Source organism: Falco naumanni, chromosome 7 (genome assembly GCF_017639655.2).
Source record: "Falco naumanni isolate bFalNau1 chromosome 7, bFalNau1.pat, whole genome shotgun sequence".
NCBI classification, from domain to species: Eukaryota; Metazoa; Chordata; class Aves; order Falconiformes; family Falconidae; genus Falco; species Falco naumanni.
In genome coordinates this window covers 34,934,110-34,954,291 of record NC_054060.1, presented here as the reverse complement: position 1 = coordinate 34,954,291, position 20,182 = coordinate 34,934,110, and the positions used below count along the sequence as shown (strand labels likewise).

The 20,182-nt window shown below is 47.0% G+C and overlaps 1 protein-coding gene across 4 annotated transcripts in view; it reads right to left on the bottom strand.

Annotated features, from left to right (window-relative positions):
- FERMT2 (FERM domain containing kindlin 2) overlaps positions 1 to 20,182 on the bottom strand; it is a 52,223-nt gene that overhangs the window by 9,152 nt on the left and 22,889 nt on the right. For 2 of the 4 annotated variants that reach the window (XM_040600659.1, XM_040600660.1), the window contains exons 3-9: positions 10,679 to 10,813; positions 6,981 to 7,013; positions 6,301 to 6,526; positions 6,046 to 6,148; positions 5,607 to 5,714; positions 3,632 to 3,766; positions 1,500 to 1,549 (exon numbers count right to left, since the gene is read on the bottom strand). In XM_040600659.1, the coding sequence (XP_040456593.1) occupies positions 1,500 to 1,549; positions 3,632 to 3,766; positions 5,607 to 5,714; positions 6,046 to 6,148; positions 6,301 to 6,526; positions 6,981 to 7,013; positions 10,679 to 10,813 (790 nt within the window). The remainder of the gene's footprint in view (positions 1 to 1,499; positions 1,550 to 3,631; positions 3,767 to 5,606; positions 5,715 to 6,045; positions 6,149 to 6,300; positions 6,527 to 6,980; positions 7,014 to 10,678; positions 10,814 to 20,182) is intronic. The other 2 variants (XM_040600661.1, XM_040600663.1) reach the window with 1 other exon arrangement.

Here is a 20,182-nt window from a genome sequence, read left to right as displayed (position 1 = left end):
AAGTGCTGTGCAGCACTTTGCCTGGCACAGGCGGTAACCTGGCTGGCAGGGGAGAGAGAAACATCCCAAGTCTCTACAGCAAAACCAAGCACTTATAGGGACATATATATAGGACTTACATATACAGCATACTTGGGACATATATTGCAGCTCCTCCCCAACCGAAGTGTGACAAGAGGCACGTCCAAAGCTGAGCCAGATACTAACTGTGCCATTTACACTGGGCTTCTGGCACTAAAATACCTCCTGGCCCTCCATTTTAGGAACAAATGGCAATTCTGTGCTTCTCTGCCGTGGCAGAACGGCCTCAAATCCCAACCCCAGGGTTTGGGGCTTGCGCCAGGTGAGGAACCGGCAGCTTCTTGCTGCTCCATCTCCTGCCCCACCAACTGGCGCTCCAATTTGCAAGCCATTAGCTCCCCAAGTCCTGCCAAATAAGCACATCAAAGGAAAGAGCAAGCCTTTTGTTTGTTTGCTTGTTCAAGGGGGGAAAAAAATACCCACTCAGATGCAGGGCACAAGCTGCAGCCCTGAAACTCTGCCCCAGTTAAGACAGACCGCAAGCCCAGACCCACACGGAGACCTTATTAATTAGCCTTCAGAGAGGGAGAGCTTTTCAGAACAGAAGTGCTAGGTTCTGGCTCCAGAACCAAACAATAAAATAAAGGCTTGTTCCAGAGCTATTTCTCTGCCTACAGCTTTTCTTCTATATCCTATAGCTATGCTGTGAAATCTCATTATTTCCAGTTTCCAGAACTTTCACCATAACCCTTGCCGCAGCAGGCAATAAATTGCAAAAGACCGTTGTGGCTGCCAAACTGTTACTCAAAGTCCAGACGCTGCTGTTCCCAGTTTCCACATACACTGTCCAAGTCCAAGCAAAATTAAAAAAACACCTAAATCCTGAGTGAGCTGGAAGAGGAGCGGAGTCAGCTTAACCTGCTCCTTTTGGCAAGGAGAGGGCAGTTAGACTGGGATCCCGGCTGCTTAGATTTCATCTGGCCTCTTGCAAACCAGCAGAAGTATTTGAGCGAGGTTTCTAAGTTTCAGTCCTAATTTTAGGATGGCTTGATTATCTCCTGAGCATTAACCACGTCAGAGAAATATCCCAGCACATGCTGCTGGCTATGGGATGCAGCAAGCTCTCCTGGAGGGATGCGTACCTGCTAGGGCAGCAATGGTGGGAAAACATCCTGGGTTTTATATTTAAGAACCAATCAACTTCAGTATCAAATATTTTGAACAGTGTGAAATACTTAGTGACTGTGCTACAGGATAAAGAAGGAAAATGTTTTAATAGTAAAAGAGCACAGATGCTGAGCTGTGGTATTACGCAGCTGCTGCTGGGTGGCTTTTCACACAAGGTAACATAGAGGTGCGCAGCAAGATCTTAAGGCCAGGGGATTAAAAAAAAAAAAAAAAGGATATTAGGCGGTAGGACTATTAATTATTCACAGACATTACCAGTTTCACAAGCACCTCTTCCCATCAGCACTTACTTGAAGACTTTAATGTAGTCGGCAAGCTCTGGGATGGAAGTGATGTCACCCTGAAAAGTAAAGATTATCCCGTTGACCCGCCAGCCCGAGCAAGTGGAGCCCGGTGGTGGGGCCTGGAGGGGAGCGATGCTGCACGGGGCAGGAAGCTGGTGGCAGCTTCACCGGCCAACACTGGGGCTCAGGGGTCACGCAAATGCTTCTGAGAAAGCCTCATCCACTTCAGGGGAGAAGCAAGCAGAGAAAAAAAATCTATGGCACAGAAGTGCTGTTAGGAAACCAGAGGACAGGGTTTTATTTTTCTTTCAGGAATTGCTGCTGCCGCCGGAGCCAATTCCCACCCGTGAGGTCACCGGCGGTCACACCGGCTCGTGTTCACACAGGGATTTTTCTCCTCCCTTAGTTATTAGGTTATGTTCCAAACAAAAGGAAAAGATGCTGCTCTGCACTTCCCTGGAGGACTGGGGAAGGGCTTTCTGACGGTCTAGAAAGGTTTTTCTCCCCCAGCGTTTTTCACATTGAGTTTATCTTCATGCTCTGCATGAGGAAGATATACAGGGTGGTACTCGCAATACCCGCGAGCTCGAATTGAAGGGTTTTTGAAGGACAGAAAAAGCAAAAACTGCTTCAATAGCTTCCAGTAGCAAGACAGTTTACTTTCCGTCTGCAATGAGCAATGCTGTTTATAGATACCACGGGGAAAAAAATGCAGAATCTAAACAAACAATCCAGTAATTGCCCATTATCCATATTCAATTACTCGAATGCATCTGGAAATGGCTAGTGTTAGCAACCCCTATGGAAAAGGATGGAGTTTTTTTGATGAATCATTGTTGTCTTCACTCCTATCTGGCAGGGACTGTTCCTTAGTACTGTGTTTCAAATCTGGTTTTGCAAAGATATTATAAAAGATCCCTTGGTGATAAAAGCTTGTCATCGTTTCTGTCGCACCAAAGCAGTGCTGCTCTCCCTGTGGTGCCTGGTTAATACTGTAAACTTCTGCCGTTATTAATGCTAGTAAAGCAGGCTAAGTATGGATGTTAACTTCAAAAAGACCCTTCATAAACGCCTAAAAAAATTACATGAAGTGCAAGACTGGAAAATTTCAGGGATTTTAGGGTTTGAAAGAACTTAAAATGAAACTCAGAGATGGTATAAATGTGAAAAATGCCTGGAAAAGCTGTGCTGTGCCAAGTCTGACTGGACCTTGTGGTTTTTCTGCAGCTTAGTTCTTGGACTTTACATTTTTAAAGATGGAAAACCAGTGTTAAAACAGCATATCAGAAAAAAACCCCTGAAATCCTCTGAAATTCAGTCATACCCACTCCAGGCTAAAATCCAGTCTAATAAAAATAGGGTTCCATAAGCATAAGTTATTTCTGAAAATCACAGCAGCTGTTTTAGGTGCTGTAAAAGTTTGCCATGAATTAAAAACAGTGGAAGAGAAACCTCGGCATGAAGAACTCCATATTTTGGAAAGTCAGTAGCGAGAACAGAATCAAAATTAATTTTAATTTAGGTTTCCATTATCTCTCCAGGAAGGTGGCTTGGTGCTGGGGGGGAGGGTGAGTTCAGTAAGATCCTGGCTCCTCCAGGACTTCTCCAGCACCATTTGGTGTTATGGTCTCAGCAGGAAAAAAAGCAATATTGCACTTGACCTCTGCAACAATGCAGAGCTGGGTATGTAGAACTGGCTGAGCAATCCCTGCTAAATTAACTGCAAACCCCCCAAAAATAGAAGGCAGTCTTACAGCTTAAATGAAGCCTGCGGTTCAATACGTGCATGTGCTCAAAGAGGTTTTATGCTGTTCTGGGCTCAGAGCAGAGCTCCAGCTTTGTGCTGGCCCCATGCTGGACACTGCCCGGGGTTCCCTCCCACCCAAACTACCTTTTGGTATTTTAAAAAAATACTATTTTAAAGAAAATATTATTGGGGTCTATGTTTTGTGTTGCTTCACTGGGTTGTGGAACTTCCTCATGCTGTGAGAGCAGAAATAGAAAAAAGGGTAGAGGAAGGAAATAAAAAAGGTTGGATGCCTGGGAAAATTCCCAGCTTGGGATGATTATTCCTGCCTTGTGTGAGGTGGGGAGGGGACGTGCAAGCTGCCCTGCCACTACACGCTTGCAGCCCTTACCAGGATTGTCGATGTTTTGCCACCTTCCAAAGTAATTTCCAGATCCGAGAGTGCAGCATCCACCTCATCCACCTCCTTGTCACTGTTGTTCAGGTGGTTTTCCGAGGACATGATGGACAGCTTATTGATGTGGTACTGAAATGCAAAGCACAGCACTTCACCAGGATGCTCCAGTGATCTGCTGGCTGCTGTGGGCTCATCACAACACAGCCGCCACACTTGGGAAGCAGAGAGTGGAAAACCAGAGCCGTATCCTCCGCGGGAGCAGAGGTTAGCGAGCACTGAGACCTACATGCAGTTGAGACAGGAATGACCAGCTTGGCTGTTTTCAGTCCAAGGAGTCAGTGGTACGAACCCTGAAGGACTGCTCTGGACCTCACGGGGCAGAGCAACTCTTTTCACAGCATCACAGACTGGCTGAGGTTGGAAGGGACCTCTGCAAGTCATCTGGTCCTACCCTCTGTGCAAGCAGGGTCACCTAAAGCTGTTGTCCAGGACAGTGTCCAGTTGCCTTGGGTATCTCCAAGGATGGAGACTCCACAACCTCTCTGGGCAACCTATGCCAGTGCTCGGTCACCCTCACAGTAAAAAAATGTTTCCTGATGTTCAGAGGGAACCTCCTGCGTTTCAGTTTGTGCCCATTGCCTCTGGTCCTGGCACTGGGCACCACTGAGAACAGCCTGGCTGCAGCTCCTTTCCAGCCTCCCACCAGGCATTTACATACATTCGTAACATCCCCCTGAACCCTGTCTTCTCCAAGCTGAACAGTCCCAGCTCCCTCAGCCTTTCCACACAGGCAAGGTGCTTCAGGACCTTCATCATCCTTGTGGCCCTTCCCTGGACTTCTCCAGCGTGTCCCTGTCTCCCTTGCACTGAGGAGCCCAGAACTGGATGCAGCACTCCAGGTGTGGCCCCACCAGTGCTGAGCAGAGGGGAAGGATCCCCTCCCTCGACCTGCTGGTAATGCTTTGCCCAGTGCAGCCCAGGATACCATTCAACCTTCTTTCCCCCAGGGGCACCTTGCTGGCTGATGTTCAACTTGGCGTTCACCAGCAACCCCAGGTCCTTTTCTGCCAAGCTGCTTCCCAGCTGGGAGGCCCCCAGAATATACTGGTGCTGGGGTTGTTCCTCTCGAGAGCCAGGACTTTGCAGTTCCCCTTGTTGAACTCCACCAGGTTCGTGTTGGCCCATTTCTCCAGCCTGCCGAAGTCCCTCTGGATGGCAGCACGACCCTCTGGTGTTATCAGCCACTCCTCTCAATTTGGGAGGATCCATTGCATCTTTTACCCCAAGAAAACCAAAACATCCATAAAATCTCACACAAAGGACCACATCCAACCCACTCTGGACTACTTGGAGAGTCTTCATATTTCTGTTTTCACTCTTATTTTTCCTAGGAAGGGCTCTAGGAGCAGACAGCCCGCCTCTTCATGGGGATATTTCTGCCTCCTACAGCAACAAGGCATGCCAGACCACACGTAGTAAATGGCCTGCCATCCATCTTACAGATGTCAATAGCAGGTGTAGTATTTATGCCAAATCACACCAAGTATTTCACAAAACAGATAAATAAATAGTTTTGGGAAACCCACAGACTACCACCAGCTGTCTGGGGGGCAGCGTGCCAGAAACACATAGTTCAGTAACCTAGTGTACTTACTGGGGATTTTTAAGAAGGGCAAAACTAAAAGTTAAGATAGACATAAACATGTTTGGTAAAAGAAGGTCAAGTTCCTTTTCATGAGAAGTAATCAGCAGCAAATATTTAAATTACCTAATAAGCTCAAGTGAGTATCAGGAGATGGGAAATGATCTGACCTCTACCAGCATGGGAAATCCAAGCTCCCACCAAAGACAAAGACCAGTTACAGCAGATTTCCCTTATTGTGTTAATCAACATTCATCAACAGAGAAGTCTGCAAAGCTACAAAATCAAGTTTAACCAAAACCGTAAGGGTCTTGGGCTGCCTCCTACCTGCAGCGCCGCAAACATCATCATTTCTTCCTCCGTGCACTCAATCTCCTCCAGCAGAATAGCCCATTTGGACTGCTCGTACAGCTGGTTGATCCTGATCGCGTCATACTACAGCACAGTGCAAAAACACAGACTGGTTGTAAAATGTATGAGCTCAGTTCAAGACGCACCACTACGTGTTTCATTTCAACACAACACTTCAATCTGAGACTGAAAAGCCTCTGCCACCGAAGCAGAGTGGCTCTAAGCAACCCTCTAGCGATACCTAAGCATTAGCGAACTGGTACGTGGGAGCACGTAAACCTGGGTTTGATGCCTGCATGACCAATTTTCAAAGCAGTGGAGGATTTACCAACACAAAAGCACACTAGAGATAAAGGCATCATTCGCTCAATGCCTTTGCCTGCAAGATGTAAGTAAAAAACCAACAGCTCTGTACCTTTGGATTCAGGTCAAAAAAGCTGTAGTACTTGAACCGGAGCAGCAAAGCCTCATTTTCTTTCACCTCCTGCTCCATAAGAGATCGGGACGAATCCAGCCACCTGTAAATTGTCAACATGGGATAACACACACAAAAAACTCTGGTGCAGTTGTGATGCTTTCAAGAATGCAACTTAAAACCACATATTGGGGAAAAAAAAAAAAAACAAACAAAAAAGGAAGAAAAGAGCAGAAGACAAAATCCTTAACTCACCCTTGGTTGATTTTGGCTTTATCGAGCAGTGCCTGTGGCTTGTACATTTTTGCTAAGGACTCTGGGGAGGTGACGGGCTGGCTCACGGCCAGGATGCCCGGGTTGCCCTCCGACAAGGCACTGTCACCGAACCAGGCTGAAGTGGGTGACAGGGGACTGCCGTCGTGAGCGTCATAGGTCGGTGTCATCGTTTTGCTATACAGTCCTGGGCTTGAATATATGTTTCCTACCGGTAAGAGGAATAGAAGCTGGGAGTTAGCTCAGGGCCAAGCCCTGCCTGCTCCCAACCAAGCCAACTCAGAGACACAAACCTGAAGCCAGCAGATGAAAAACCTTCCCTTTTTTTACCATTTTTTTTTCCACAATGGGAAAACGCTGTGCTGCTTGTTTTCCCATGAAAAGCTGTCCCTCTCTCTCGGCTCTTCTCCGAGAGCAAAACTAATGGAAAACTCATTCTAGCCCAAATTCATGGGAAAAGGCGCAGGTCTCCCACGCCAGGAAACTCCTTCCCCCTGTGTTTCTGTGGCACCTGGGACATGAACAGCCCCCAACTTACCGGTATTACCTGTTGCTTAAAGAGTTTGGAAGTCAAAAGTTTTAGAGGAGCAGGAAAATAAACTAAGGGCGCAGCCAAAGAGACCAGAGGCAGAGCGCAAAAGTCCTACTGAGGTGGAGCTCACCTTTGACGGGGCCGATGTAAAGAATATCGGTGCCTATAGAGAGGGAAAGAAAGGAGGGAAGTGAGAAGGCGAGAGAAAGTCACTTGGAGAGAAGGAAAGGACAGAAGCCGAAAATGGGCATTTTCAGAAGAGGGCAGAATAGCACAGGTAAGGTTTAACCACCCAAACCGAGTGTGTGCAGCAGCGCTGGTGGACTCGGCCCGCAAAGCAACCAAAGTGACTCCACGTTATTTTATTCACGTTACAAGAAACAGCTGGGCACGGAAACACGGCATTTCACGGATGGAAAAGCTTGCTGAGACGGCCAAACAAATTTGGTATTAATATGCTGAGCAAGTGGTGCGATTTGGTGCAAAACTGATCCCAAAGCCCACATTACTCCCAGGCCTTTTAAAGCTTTACAGTTCATACAGACTCAAAGCAGACCAAAAAAAAAACCTTCTTAAAATTACAAATTTGAAGAGAAGAAAGCGGATCCAGCTTGGTACCTCATCCTCCAAAATAGCTGAGAGCTAAATAGTCCCTATTCATCTCACAGGAGTATTGGTTTTTAAGTTAAGAATATAAAATCCAGATTTTCAAAATAAGGGAGGTTCCACGATTGTATCCTAATGTCAGTAATTCCACTGCATGTGGATATCGGGCAATAAGCTCAGCATCACTTGCTGGGCATAAATCTGCACACCAGTACCTAGAAGGACCACTAATGAACTGGCTTTTTGGGAAAGATCCGTGTCCTTTTAAAATCACAAGCCTACTCAGATGTGCAAGTCGATGCTCTTGCACTCTACCTCCAAAAACACTACTGAGGGCGTCAAAGGCGGCATGTGGCAGGGTTGAGATGCCACAAGCAAGGTCTTCTGTGCCACCTCATGCTGCTGCCCTGAACCACCTCGGGCCACCCTCCACCTCCTCACTCGAAATGATCCCTCCTCTCTGAGTGAGCAAGACATGATAGAACGCTGAGCTAAGACATCTGGAAAAGTCTAAGACCAAACCAACAGAAAAACCTCTCCAAACTGTCAGTTTTTGCAATGGGTATCTCAAGGAGCAGTAAGAATGGTTTGAATCAGTGGCATGTCAATGACAGCCAACATCTGGGTTAGGAAACTTAATACAGAAACATGATTCTAAACTGCCTGACAGAATGGAAAATACAAGTGAAAACCATGCGTCACCATCGAACAAGAAAACCACCAGGATGCTTTTAATGCTCCTGCTAGTTTTGCCAGCATCCCGGTTTGGATTAATGACCTGGGGGACCAGTAAGCACTGTGTGTACCTGCCTTCAGGACAAACCCAGCAAACCAGGCATGAGCAAAAAAGCAGCAGAAATGGTCAAGGGATGGAGATATCCACCTTCAAGCTTCACACTTGCAAGGAGAAGGCCAGAGGCAACTTGCCAGGTACTTACACCAGGTACTTATACTTTGGGAGTTGAACTTGGTGATCCTTATGGTCCCTTCCAACCCGAGATATTCTACAATACTATGATTATAAAGGTGGCAGAAACGTGCTCTCCCCACAGACCACTGTAATGCTAGAGCAGAGCAGTCTAACAAGAACCAGCAATACAGCACCATCACCATCCGTAACCTGCATCCCAAGAGATGCTCTTTCTTCCTCCCCATCTGCCCCTGCAGCGTGCCAGCCTCCACCTTCACGTGGCTCAAGCAGACAGGGCTGAGCATTAACTGGGCCATCAGAAGAAAACCCCACTTCTTGCCCCAAATCAGGCAGATTTTCCCATGGACATCTCCCCACATTCCTCCGTTCAAGTGTCTACTCCAGAGGAGCAAAGCTTCCCCTCGGATGTTCTCCTCATGACCTTCTCCAAACATCTGAAACATCTCAGAAGAAGCTTCCCTTAAAGAATATGCCTGAGGGCAGGCAATGTCACGGAAAGTTCCAGGTGAAATAGCTGTAAGTTTGGCAAACTTATAAACAAGTGAATACAGGTCTTCTAATGGAAAGTGTTGGGCAACATGTACTGTGGGTGTATTGACAGCTCTGCCTACAGTGATTTAAATGGTTTCATTGCCAGGTACAGGGAGCTCGGTGACAAAACATGCCCATTACATCTTCATGCACTGAAATAAGCAGATCCTGAAATATTAACCCACTTTCCAGAAGTATTCGGCACACAAACTGATGTTGGAACACTACAAAAAGCTTATTCCGATTAAAACCATGACCTTTAACTAATGGCACCTAAACATGGCAGGTAGCTGCAGTAATTAAAACCTGCAGCAAAAGTACTTTCATTCACAAGGAAAGCAAAACCAGCAAGATAGTTCAAAGCTACTCACTGAAAGACCAATAATTAATTAAAATAAAAAGCTATCTTTTGCATATATTTCCCTTGAAGCAGGCCAAGTATTTCCTATTACTCTAATGGAGATGCCCTCTGTGAATGCTGACTTTTGGGAAGGTTAATTATGGACTTTCAAGATGAAAATGCCAAATGAAAATGAAAATTGAGCCTTGCCTGATGCAGCGAAAACTGCCTGAGTCAGGAGTGGGAGAGGACTAGTCCAGAAATATTTTCAAGTAACTAAGAGGAGAAAGAGCAAGACCAGAGCAAAAGAAGAATTATTTTTCCCTTGCTACGAACCCGTGCTGATGGCTCCCTGCAGAGCCCATGTGCACATCACTCTGGCACGGCAGCTCGAGGGCATCATCGCCCTCGCCCGTGCCCTGCGCAGCCAAAACCTTGCAAGCTCAGAGTCACAAGTGGCACTAACCACACTGCATGACCTTCACTTGTACTTCATTTAATTTAAGACCAATTAATACAACTTTATGAAATTCCAAGTTTGTTTTTTTTTTTAATTAAATCTGCCCTGCTTCCTTCTTATCGCTGGATTTAAACCCAAGAGCTCTGGCAGCCAGACACGTCTTGCCTGCCCAGCAGTGTGCATCACTGCGGCTTTCTCCACAAGTCCATTTGGGCTAAAGTGCTCCCACTTGGCCGACTTTATGGTTTAAACTCCTGCCATTTGCCTTCAAACACCAGACCTCCAGCAGCCACGGAGCAGAGCCAAAAAAACCCTCTGCTTGCAAACACCTCCCTGTATCACTTTGCTGCCTGGGGCAAGAGATGTTACTCCATCAGCAATGTTACTCCATTAGTGATGTTACTCCGTTAGTAATTCTTTTACCAATGCTGCTCTGGTTCTGTAAGCCAGACTGGTAAACTACCCTCCCAGCAATAAAAGGTGTTTTTTTTAGCATTATGATCTATAGCTACACCCTTAACATAAGCAAACACTAATGCAATGGGTTTTGCTGGGCTATAAGGAGTAGAGCAGTGGTACTGCCTAAAACAAACCTGGAATTTGACATTGGGAAAGATTTTCCATTTAACTCCTTTCTTAATAGGGTAAGAAAACCTTTCAGTAACACAATCTGAGTGTTAAAGTGGTCACACTTGGCTTCTGTTTTATTTTATGAAGTCTGGCATTCTTCTGCTCCCCCATATGCGTGACAGCTTCAGGCATGCATCTGTGTGACCGTGACTGAGTGCTGCAGCCCTGCATGATCCGTGGGATTTATCTGGGGTCCGTTCTTGCACAGACCTTAAGGAGTTAGGTCAGACCAACACCGCTATGTTATTTTTCCCCCCATTTTACTATCTGCTTGCCTCCTGCCAACCCCTTTCTTGCAAGCTCATCCTCGCAAAGCAAGCCCCAGCTCACCCGACCCTGGTGTGATCAGCGGACCCTCCAGCTCGAAGGCGTCATCTTCACATTGATCATCCAACTTCTTCTTTTTTTTCTTTGATGGATCTCTGGGTTTCCTCAAAAGGGAGAGCTCTTCTGGATGCCTGATGTCTAGGGAGAAAATGGACCACTTTTATAAAGGCAGGATGGAAAAAAAGGGGAAAAAATAATATCTTCCCATTAGAAACAATATCCAGCAATGTGCAGTATCTCCCTCGGCTGATACTCCTGCTTTGCAGTGGTTAAAAATCAAGTTGAGCACATTTTCCCTGCGAGCCTGTCAGAAACAAACATGGTCCTTGGCTGGAGAGGTAACACAGCATTTGGGTAAAATGCAGAACTGCCCAGGCACAGCCACTCAAATGCAAATATAAGCACTGCCAGAACCTGCGACAGAGCCTAGTACCATTCCCACCCATTACCGTAAATATTAATATAAAAAAATATATGTATTAATCAGCATGTAACACCCTATTTAGGCACCTAGGCAACAGGCCAGGTACTCTCACTTCCATAGGAGCAATCCAAGAGTTAAACCATTTATTTACATCGAAGACTGGAAATTTTAGAGCCTGTATTTAAGGCACCCACTTTTTAAAGAGATCTTGGCCGAAGTGTTTCCTTTTCACAGCAAATCTCTCCTATCTCCCTGCCCAGAACCAGCCTGAAAAACTTTAAAACCATGTTATTTAAAATGAAGAGCATCACAGCGTGTTTGTGTTTTAAGCCATCGGAGTATGGGGAGCTAATGAAAAAGAGAATTTTAGGGCCATTTCCCACTAAGGCGGTACTCTGAGTTTGCTTCTGCCTGCTGCAGTCCCTTCTAAGCGGGAAGGACCTTTCTGGGAACGTGGAGCCCACCATCCGTTGTACCACTGAAACCACAGAGGAACTGGAGGGGAGTCAGGAGTCCCTCGCCGGCACTGCAAAAACCAAGAGAGGAGCAAAAAACCCTCTCCATCTAAACTGTCCTCCATCGGTATGTGGGAACTGACCTGGAAAAGCATTCACCTGGGCACAAAGCCATCCTATTGCAATGACGGAAGGCGGTCGGACAGCTCTGAAGTACAGCTTGGGTTGGAAAAGAGATTATGGGTCATGCTTGAGCCTGGAAGGAAGAGTTTCAGAGCTCTCCTCTGCAGCTGGTCGTCCACGTTCAGCTCTGGTTTTTCGCATGTACTGCCTGAAAATGCTCAGCTGCAGGGAGATGTGCAAAGCTTTGCTCCTGGGATGCCCTAAGGAAAGCAGCCCCCAGACCCATCCCGGCTGCACGTCGAAGCCCGCAGCTGTAGCTGCAAGGGAGGTCAGGAGACAGAGGACAGGGAGCTGGTTGCGCTGCAGCCAGGCTGTACTTTTCCCACCGAGAGGAATGCTGAACGAGACAATAACTCATTATTCTAACAAGGAAAAGTTACAGGGCTCATATCTCACCACCACACTGGCAGCAGTGGGAGTTTGCTGTATGCTCCCAGGCGCGGGATTATAATTAAAGCTGGAATTTGGTCCCCAACTTGTGACCAAAGGGGACACATCCCCATGGCAGATGTGACTGCTCCAATTCACACCTGCCCGCACCAGCACCTTTTTTTAGTGTAAACAAGCAGGGAAACATCACCCTGGCAGCCAGGCTCTGCTCCCCACTCGCACCATCCAGGGACACACTGTGAGCTGATGAACCCAAAGTGCTTTCCCACATTTGTCAGGGGATGGCTGCCATTACAAACAGTACATTCCAAAACTTAGGGTTTTTTTAAAAAAAATTGCTGAAGCACGGCTTCCCTGACAGGTCACATCCCTGGGTTCACCTCCCTGTTTGTAGACACAGTGAGCATCATGGGGTTGGCACACGGACTGTCCCCTCCCGGGGAGGACACAGTGACAGCCTCCCCGTGATGCTATTTTAAATAATCTGTGCTTTTCCCTTTATTTTTTCTGCTATTTTAAATAACAGCCTGTGCACCACCCCTGCCGTGCCTGTCGCATTTGATGGATTTGACTTTAGGTGACAGCCAGGGATAGATCCCGCCAGCCCCAGCATTCCCGAATCCAAAGGTTGGGCACTTATGGATTTAACCATCTGCCATATCGCAGGTCTCCCATTCCAAACCTTCATCTGGCACAGCTTAAATTTACGCTTTATTTTTATTTATATATTTATAGCTATTTATTGATCTAATATTGGTATTTTTTACTTATTTTTATATATAAGCCTCACTTAATTTAAACTTGAATTTAACACTGATTTATCATTACTACATACACATCGTCATACTTAAGGCCCGTCTCTCCACCACTAACCAAGAGTTAGTTTCACTGCACAACGTTTTGACCATTTCTAGCAATAAATACCTACAGTATGAATCCAGACAGCTCTACGCATTCCCATTTATCACTGCCAGCTTACCTCATGGAGAAAAAATCTGCTGGGCCAACCAGGGGCATGCGCAAGGGACAACATGCAGCATAGCCTAAAATGAGGAGTTCCCCTGGTATTTTGCTAGCAAGGTTTATACTCTGATGTTTATTTATGGTGCATTAGCAACTGATACAGCCTCTCAGCTGAAATCATTCAGAGAGGCCAAGAGAAGGGCTCCGGGCCAAGCTCGGCTCCTGAAAGCAATCTGTTGGAGACTGCCCAAAGCTTGACCATCTGATATCAAAGCGACTTTTTATAGTCTCTCAGTCGTTCATGACGCTATCGTCAGATTACAAAGGATACGGGCAAGTTTTCGGCAGCTGCTTCAAAACAGCGCATGGCTGTGGGACATGGCAAAGGCAGTGGCATCCCTGCGATGCCAGAGCATCCCCACTCCCCTGCAGCCGAGCACGTTTCCCATTGCTAAGCTGCAAATTTCTCCCAAACAGCCGTCTGCTGGATGTACCCTTGTCTCCCGAGACTTTGCAAACCTACTGAAGCCAACTGAGGGCTGCAGGGGAAATTAAAAATAAAGCTGGCTATGCTAAAAAGCAGAGAGCAGAAAAGCAGCAGAAGAGTGACAGTGGTTTTTACCTCCCACCCCAGAATTAGAGAAAAACTGAGAAGCAACTTTGCACGTTTCAATCTTTCAGTAAACTACTGATGAAAAAAATGTTTGCTGCTGCTTAATAAGCATACAAAGGGTCTTAAAGAGTGTTTTGAATAGAGCTGGTCTTGGCAAACATGGTGTTTAGTTACTGTAACTAAAGCAGAGCCTATCCCAGGATGGAAGGGCTTGCAGATGGTAGGGCTCCAGTTAACTGGAAACCGGGACAAGGAACTGCTCCAGAGCCTCAGCCCCTGTTTTCTGGCTATAACAGGAAGAGAAGAATCCAAAAGTATCCAAGTGGTGCAAAAAAATAAAGTCTTTTATACAGGTTTGGGCTTTTTACGAAGTCCCACTGTACCTGGAGGAGCCCATTTGCTAGAGTTGTTCACCTGGGGTAAAACATCTCCCCAGGGCCCCAAATTCCCACTCAAAATCCTTTGTAAATTATTCCAGCCACATTTTCCAGCTGAAGCCAGGCTGCTCCTGCCAAAGGTCACTTTGAAGGAAAAAGGGTCAGTGAAATGTGGGTGGACCAGGAGAAGTGACCATCTGAACAAGGCTGATGTGTTGACTCTTCAACTGATGGCGTTGGCCAGGGCTGTGTTTGCTTTAAAAGAGACTCCCTGTCTGTACACACAAGACAGATGGCACTGGCAACGTCTACTAGAATTTACTGTAAATGATCCTTTTAGCATTTTATTTCTATTTATTATGCAAGTGTGTGAAAACCCAGCTATCTGGCCCCTTACTGAGCATCTCCAGCATTGCTGGTGGCAGCCACCAGCAGAAACCATCTGTGACAGTATGTGGCGTCCTCCACACAGAGGGGAGAGCGCCCACCAAAAACTAGTCCAAAACTATTTTTCAGCTGGATTTGAGCAGGAACCATTTGTATTTTGACATCTCCTCTAGCCCACGCTGAACCAGCTGCAGCTGATCCCTAACATTGCTGAGCTCCATGTCCATGTCCTAGCAGAAGGGCCTCATCAAATGTAGGGGATTTGCAATCCAGAGAGGTGGTAGATGCCCCATCCCTGGAAACATTCCAGGCCAGGTTGGACAGGGCTCTGAGTGACCTGGTGGAGTTGCAGATGTCCCTGCTCATTGCAGGGCGGTTGGGCTAGGCGGCCTGTAAAGGTCCCTTCCCACCCAAACCATTCTGTGAGTCTATGATTTTATCAAGTGAGGGAAATGCCCTTTGGTGAGAGGAGCACACATACATGCATTTCATGGGAGGCATTTTAAAAACATGACCGGGAAGGTGGCTTTCAACCTCCAAGAGAAATTTTTCCAACTGTTGGATGAAGCCATTTTACTCTCTACACCATCTTCTTTTCCATTTGCCTGCAAGAGCCTACTCGTGCCTGTGCTGTCTCCTGCTGAAGGCAAACCCTTGGCCTTTTTTCCCCCCCGTGTAATCCCTCATTTCTCATCCAGCCACTGCCCAGCTCCCCCAGCCCAGCTGTGCCCATTTATCTCCCATCCAGAGAAGAACAGCAGAGCTGGGATGAAACCCTCCTTTCTTTACAGGGCACTGCACCAACCACATGCAGAAAACTGGCTTTTAAAAAAAACCACATCTGCCTTACAGGGTGTGAAATTCATAATTCATGCTCTTTTGTGCTAAATTCACCAAGTATATCTTGTGGCTGCTGCACCTTTAACCACCAAGGTGTATTGTGATGGGAAAGCAGTCACGGTCAGAGATGGGACTGAAATTCATGTGTCTCAGTGTGGAAGAAGCGGTGATTTTGCTGCTTTGTCCCGATCCAAGATGCAAGGTCCCCAGATCCTGCCAAGCAGCAGACCAAGGGGTCAGGGGGACACAGTGATGATTTTTGTTCCCCAAGGGATGGGCACTCACTCCCATGAGAAATCAGATTTGTAGTTTTCTTGCATCACCTACATACACAATACAACATCGAAGGGAAGGGCTCTCTGAGCATGTACTGACTTCCCCAAAAATTGAAATTATGGGAAATCACACTAGTTTCACAGTTTTGGTAGACAAGGAAATTAATGCTCCACAGAAGCTCTCTCAGCATCCATTTTCTACCCAATTTCTGGCTCCCTTAAAAGGCTAGAGGGCTTGTTTGCCTGGTTAGCTCTTGAACCATAAAAACTCCGTAATTTTACTTGTAGCACAGACAGCATTTAGGGGAAATCCTCTCTTTAATGCTGATCCAGTTACCCTCCATCAGGAAATGTGTTTTGAAGTGGGATATCTCTGCACTGGATCACCACTGTCTTGAAGCAATGACTCATAAAAATTACAGCCTTTGCGCATCACTACAATGATTCTTGGAAAAATGAGACCTCAAGTCCCATTTCTCTCCCATTTCAGACTTAAAAAAAAAAAAAAAAAAGTATTTTTCTTTGGAATAAGTGATCCTATGGATCGTGTTTCACAGTGTAAATTTACAGAACTGAATATCTGACTTATCTTCAACATAAATTCACTTGAGATAAATTTTTGCAAAACAGACCAGAGGCAAAAAAAAAAAGGCTTACATAACTTTAGACGAGCCTGGAGATAAGATGGTGCTTGTACCGGACACTGGGCAGTATCTGATGGTGGAGGGTGGAGCAGGTCCTCACCCCCTTCACACAGTTTACTAGGTTTGTACACCTGCCTACATTCAGAACATTTTATTATGGGTTCTTCAGCTGCCCAGGTGCTTATGTATTTATCTGGGTAAAAGCCAAGTTCCCCACTTGCTGCCCCAGGCCACACAGCTAGGACATCGCGTAAAGCCCCCTGAGATGCCCAATGCGTGCCACAAGCACAGACCAAACTGGGGCTGACCCTGGCAGGGGTTTCGCCAGAGCCTTCCCTACGTCAGGGTGGAAAACCCAAGTGCCTATTAACTTGCTGACTTGCTGTCAGAGCAGCGATGTGCAAACCCACCCAAAACCCGAAATCAGCAGGGTTTGCATCAGCTGACAAATCCCATCTGTGCAAGTGGTACCCAGAGCTGAAACCAGGCACCACTGTCTGGGACGGACCCAGAGGAGGAGGAATATGAGGAAGCAGCCAGTGGTGACGGAGCCGAGAACTATTGCAAGGATGAAAAAAAGGGCCATTGGAGAGACAAAATCAGCAAATGCTGAATGTTTGCATGTTTTTTTTCTGCAAGTAGGACAAAATCCTGACTCTAGTTATCTGGATGCCTCTCAGAATATAGCCAGTACTTCAAGCCTTGCCCCTGAAGTATATGAACTGCAGCTAAACTCAAATTAAACTCAATTAAATTAAGCACCACAAACAAGAGAAAAAATACACTTTACACCCTCTGCATCAGACCATAAAGAGCAATCGGAATAATCTTAAGGAAGGCAGTGGCACTGGGTTTGTCAGCATCTCCTAATGTCTTCAGGATGAAAGTCTATTTAAAGGGTCGCTGTCAACAGCAGAGTAAGGAAGAAAAAATTCACTGACTCACACGGTGACATGCAACCTGACGCTACTCGACAGGCAGAACAGTGGCTGGGTTGGGGAGGGGGGAATAAGGGGAGTATTTTTCCATTTCAGACACTTTGCAATTAAATCTCATTATTTCCCTTACACCAGTTTCTGGTATTCATCTGGATCCTACGCAACAGCTGCGGCTGAATATAGGCAAGCAATAAAAGAGGAAAATAGCGAAATGAAGAAGTTGGCAGCAGTACACTTGGATCTCACCATTTAAAAAGCTGAGTACACTGCAATTTGGCCGACTCTCTAAATGGTAAGATTTCCTTCCACACCCATCCCCTAGACATATTTAGAAATAGCTGTGCTACTGCCAAACCTCTCTGCTTGTGGCAGGAAAAGGCTGCAAACCCTTCATCTCTATTTCACTGTATCTGTCTCCACACCGGTATGTAAATGCCATCTCCAAGCATCTTCACGACGTTACTGAGCTGTACCATGAGATGCTGGAGTCACTCCCAAGTACCTGCCTGAGATGCGCACATGCATCTACCAGGACTCCATTTCAGCTCCACTAGTTCAGGAAAAATGCTACTTTACCAGCGGGGTGTGAAGGAAGAAAAAAGGGTTTGAAGAGGTTTGCAATGGTGAGGAGTAACTCCAGGCAGCTTTGCCTCCTGGAAAGCAACCATGCCGGGGCTGTGGCTCTGTGTGCTAACAGGCACTGGCAGAGCCCTGGGGATGCTGCGCATCTCAGACTACCAAAGGGTTTCAGTTTTTGGGGAAAAAAAATAAAATAAAAGAAAGAAAAAAACCCCACCAGTGGCTTTTTATAGAAGTTTTTTTGGCAACTGGGTGTGGAAATATTACAAATACTTCAGAAGTCAGAGGACGTTCTGTACTGGAGCAGAGACCATTTATAAAGAAAAAAAAAAGGTAGGGTCACATTCGGCATCTAGACTGCTGGATGGTGTCACCTTCCTCGGGCTGGGCTTGCATCATGCCACTCCCAAATGCCACCATCATCTCATCTCGGGTTGCGCTGGGTGGCTGAAGGCTGAAGGCAGGAAGACTGACTGTCACTTCCCATCAGTCACACAGACATGGGCACCTCATTATTTTGGGGCAGGAGAGGTGAGGGGAAGCAGCCCATCACCCTTGTGGGACTCTCCGCACCCCACACCTACTTCCCTTGCCCCACAAGCTCCTTGGGATGGGACAACTTTATGCAAGAAGGGTCCCCATTTCGTGGCGCACCTCGCTCCTGGAGAGCTGGGGACTGGAGCAAGAGGGGATACGGGCATGGAAACTGCTGCTGCTCACCACAGGATGCTCTGCAGCCTTTGTTTTCCAAAACAGGTGATTAATTCACATTCAGCTCTTTGAGGATTACTAGGCAGGAGCTGGGTGTGATGCCCTACCAGCCTCTGGGGAAATAAAACCCACAAAAACCTGAAGGGAATTTCTTCCTTTTCCACAGCCTCAGGGTGGGTAAGGGAGGGAGTAGTCATGAATTTTGGAGTGCTTCCTCCCAGAGCTGCCTCCTCCCAGCTCCTGCACCAAATCCCCCTCCCGGCTCCCACCAGCATCATCCAGGACAAACCCTGCTCCTCTGCTCAGGCTGGAAGGTAGCACAGGTCCCAGATCTTCACAGCCAGAAGAGAAGGATGCAACCTTTTATGCCATCACAGCATCTCTCCTCTCCCTGCAGCTCCACAACACACACTGTTTCCCCACGAGAAGTAACATCGCTGCAGCAGGAAACGCCAAGGCATGGGAAAAAACCATCACACTCACATCTTGTTGTTTGCTTTTCCTCTCCCACATGCCCACACAGCAGCAGCAGATCCTCCTTGGAGTCCCCTACTGCTCCCAGGACACATGGAAAAAAAATTCAGGCAGCAGCAGGAGAAAAGTGATCGCTCTGAGGGAGCAGCTTAAGGGCATGAGCAAGGCGTCTGCTGTCCTGGAATCAAACGAAGCCATCGTGGAGGAAAAGAGGATTTTTCTGTTTGTTATTATTATGTAGGATGATGGGTTAGTGGGAGCTCTGCAATGGAGCCACATCTCCTGTCTCCCCAAATCCCACTTTGCAATGCGGATACTCCCACCCACACCAGTAAAGCATTGATTGCGGCCCCATCAAACTGCATTTGTGTATTTGACAGTCCGCTGGGCAGAAATATTTCCCCAGTGGGATGACGAGAGGAGGGGGCACGCCATCCCAGCCTTCACATCCTGCTGGCAGGCAGGCAGGCAGCACAAACCCGTGCTGCTCAAAAAAAAAAAAAAAAAAAAAAAAGGTGAAGTTTTACTTTCTCTTTCTCTGGTTTTTAATTGCAGATCAAAGCTGGCCCTTCAAGCCTTCACTGCCTGCCAGCAGCTGCTCCCGGGCAGGCTTCCAGGCCACCCTTCGGGTGAGGGCTGCCCGTCTCATCCACCACCCTGCTCTTCTCCTCCTGCCCACTCCTGCCTGTGCTACCACAGGCAGGGTCAACTCGTGCTGTTAACCCTCCCGACTGTGCCTGTGGGAACTGAGGGGCTGCAATCCAGGGACTGGGAATGAGATTGTGTTTTTTTCCGGCTTCGCACGACCTCCAAGAAAGCGAGGGATGTGCGAGTGGCTCCAGCATCTTCCCACAGCCACCTCCGAGCTGCCCCCCGGGAGCCGCAGCCTGACCGGTGTCGAAAGCTGCCCTTTGCAATAACTTCACTCTGCACAAGAATAGAGACTTTTCTTTAAAAAGCAACTGTACGCTGCAATGGGGACACCTCTGGGTACAATATAAAGGGAATATAAGGCACAACCCTAAATAATCCACTCAAGTGTGTTCCTGCCTGTGTATAGAGGGTTTTATAAATGCAACCAGCTAGAGTCCCGGCAACATGAGGAATTACTTAAATTACTCATTAATCATGCCATACGCTAAAATTACTGAAGTGTGTAATTAAATGCTCCAGGGGCAAAGACAGCAAACACTTACAGCCAAAATACGAGCAACTCACAAGCACAGTTTTGTCGGCTGGATGTTGGCCACACTG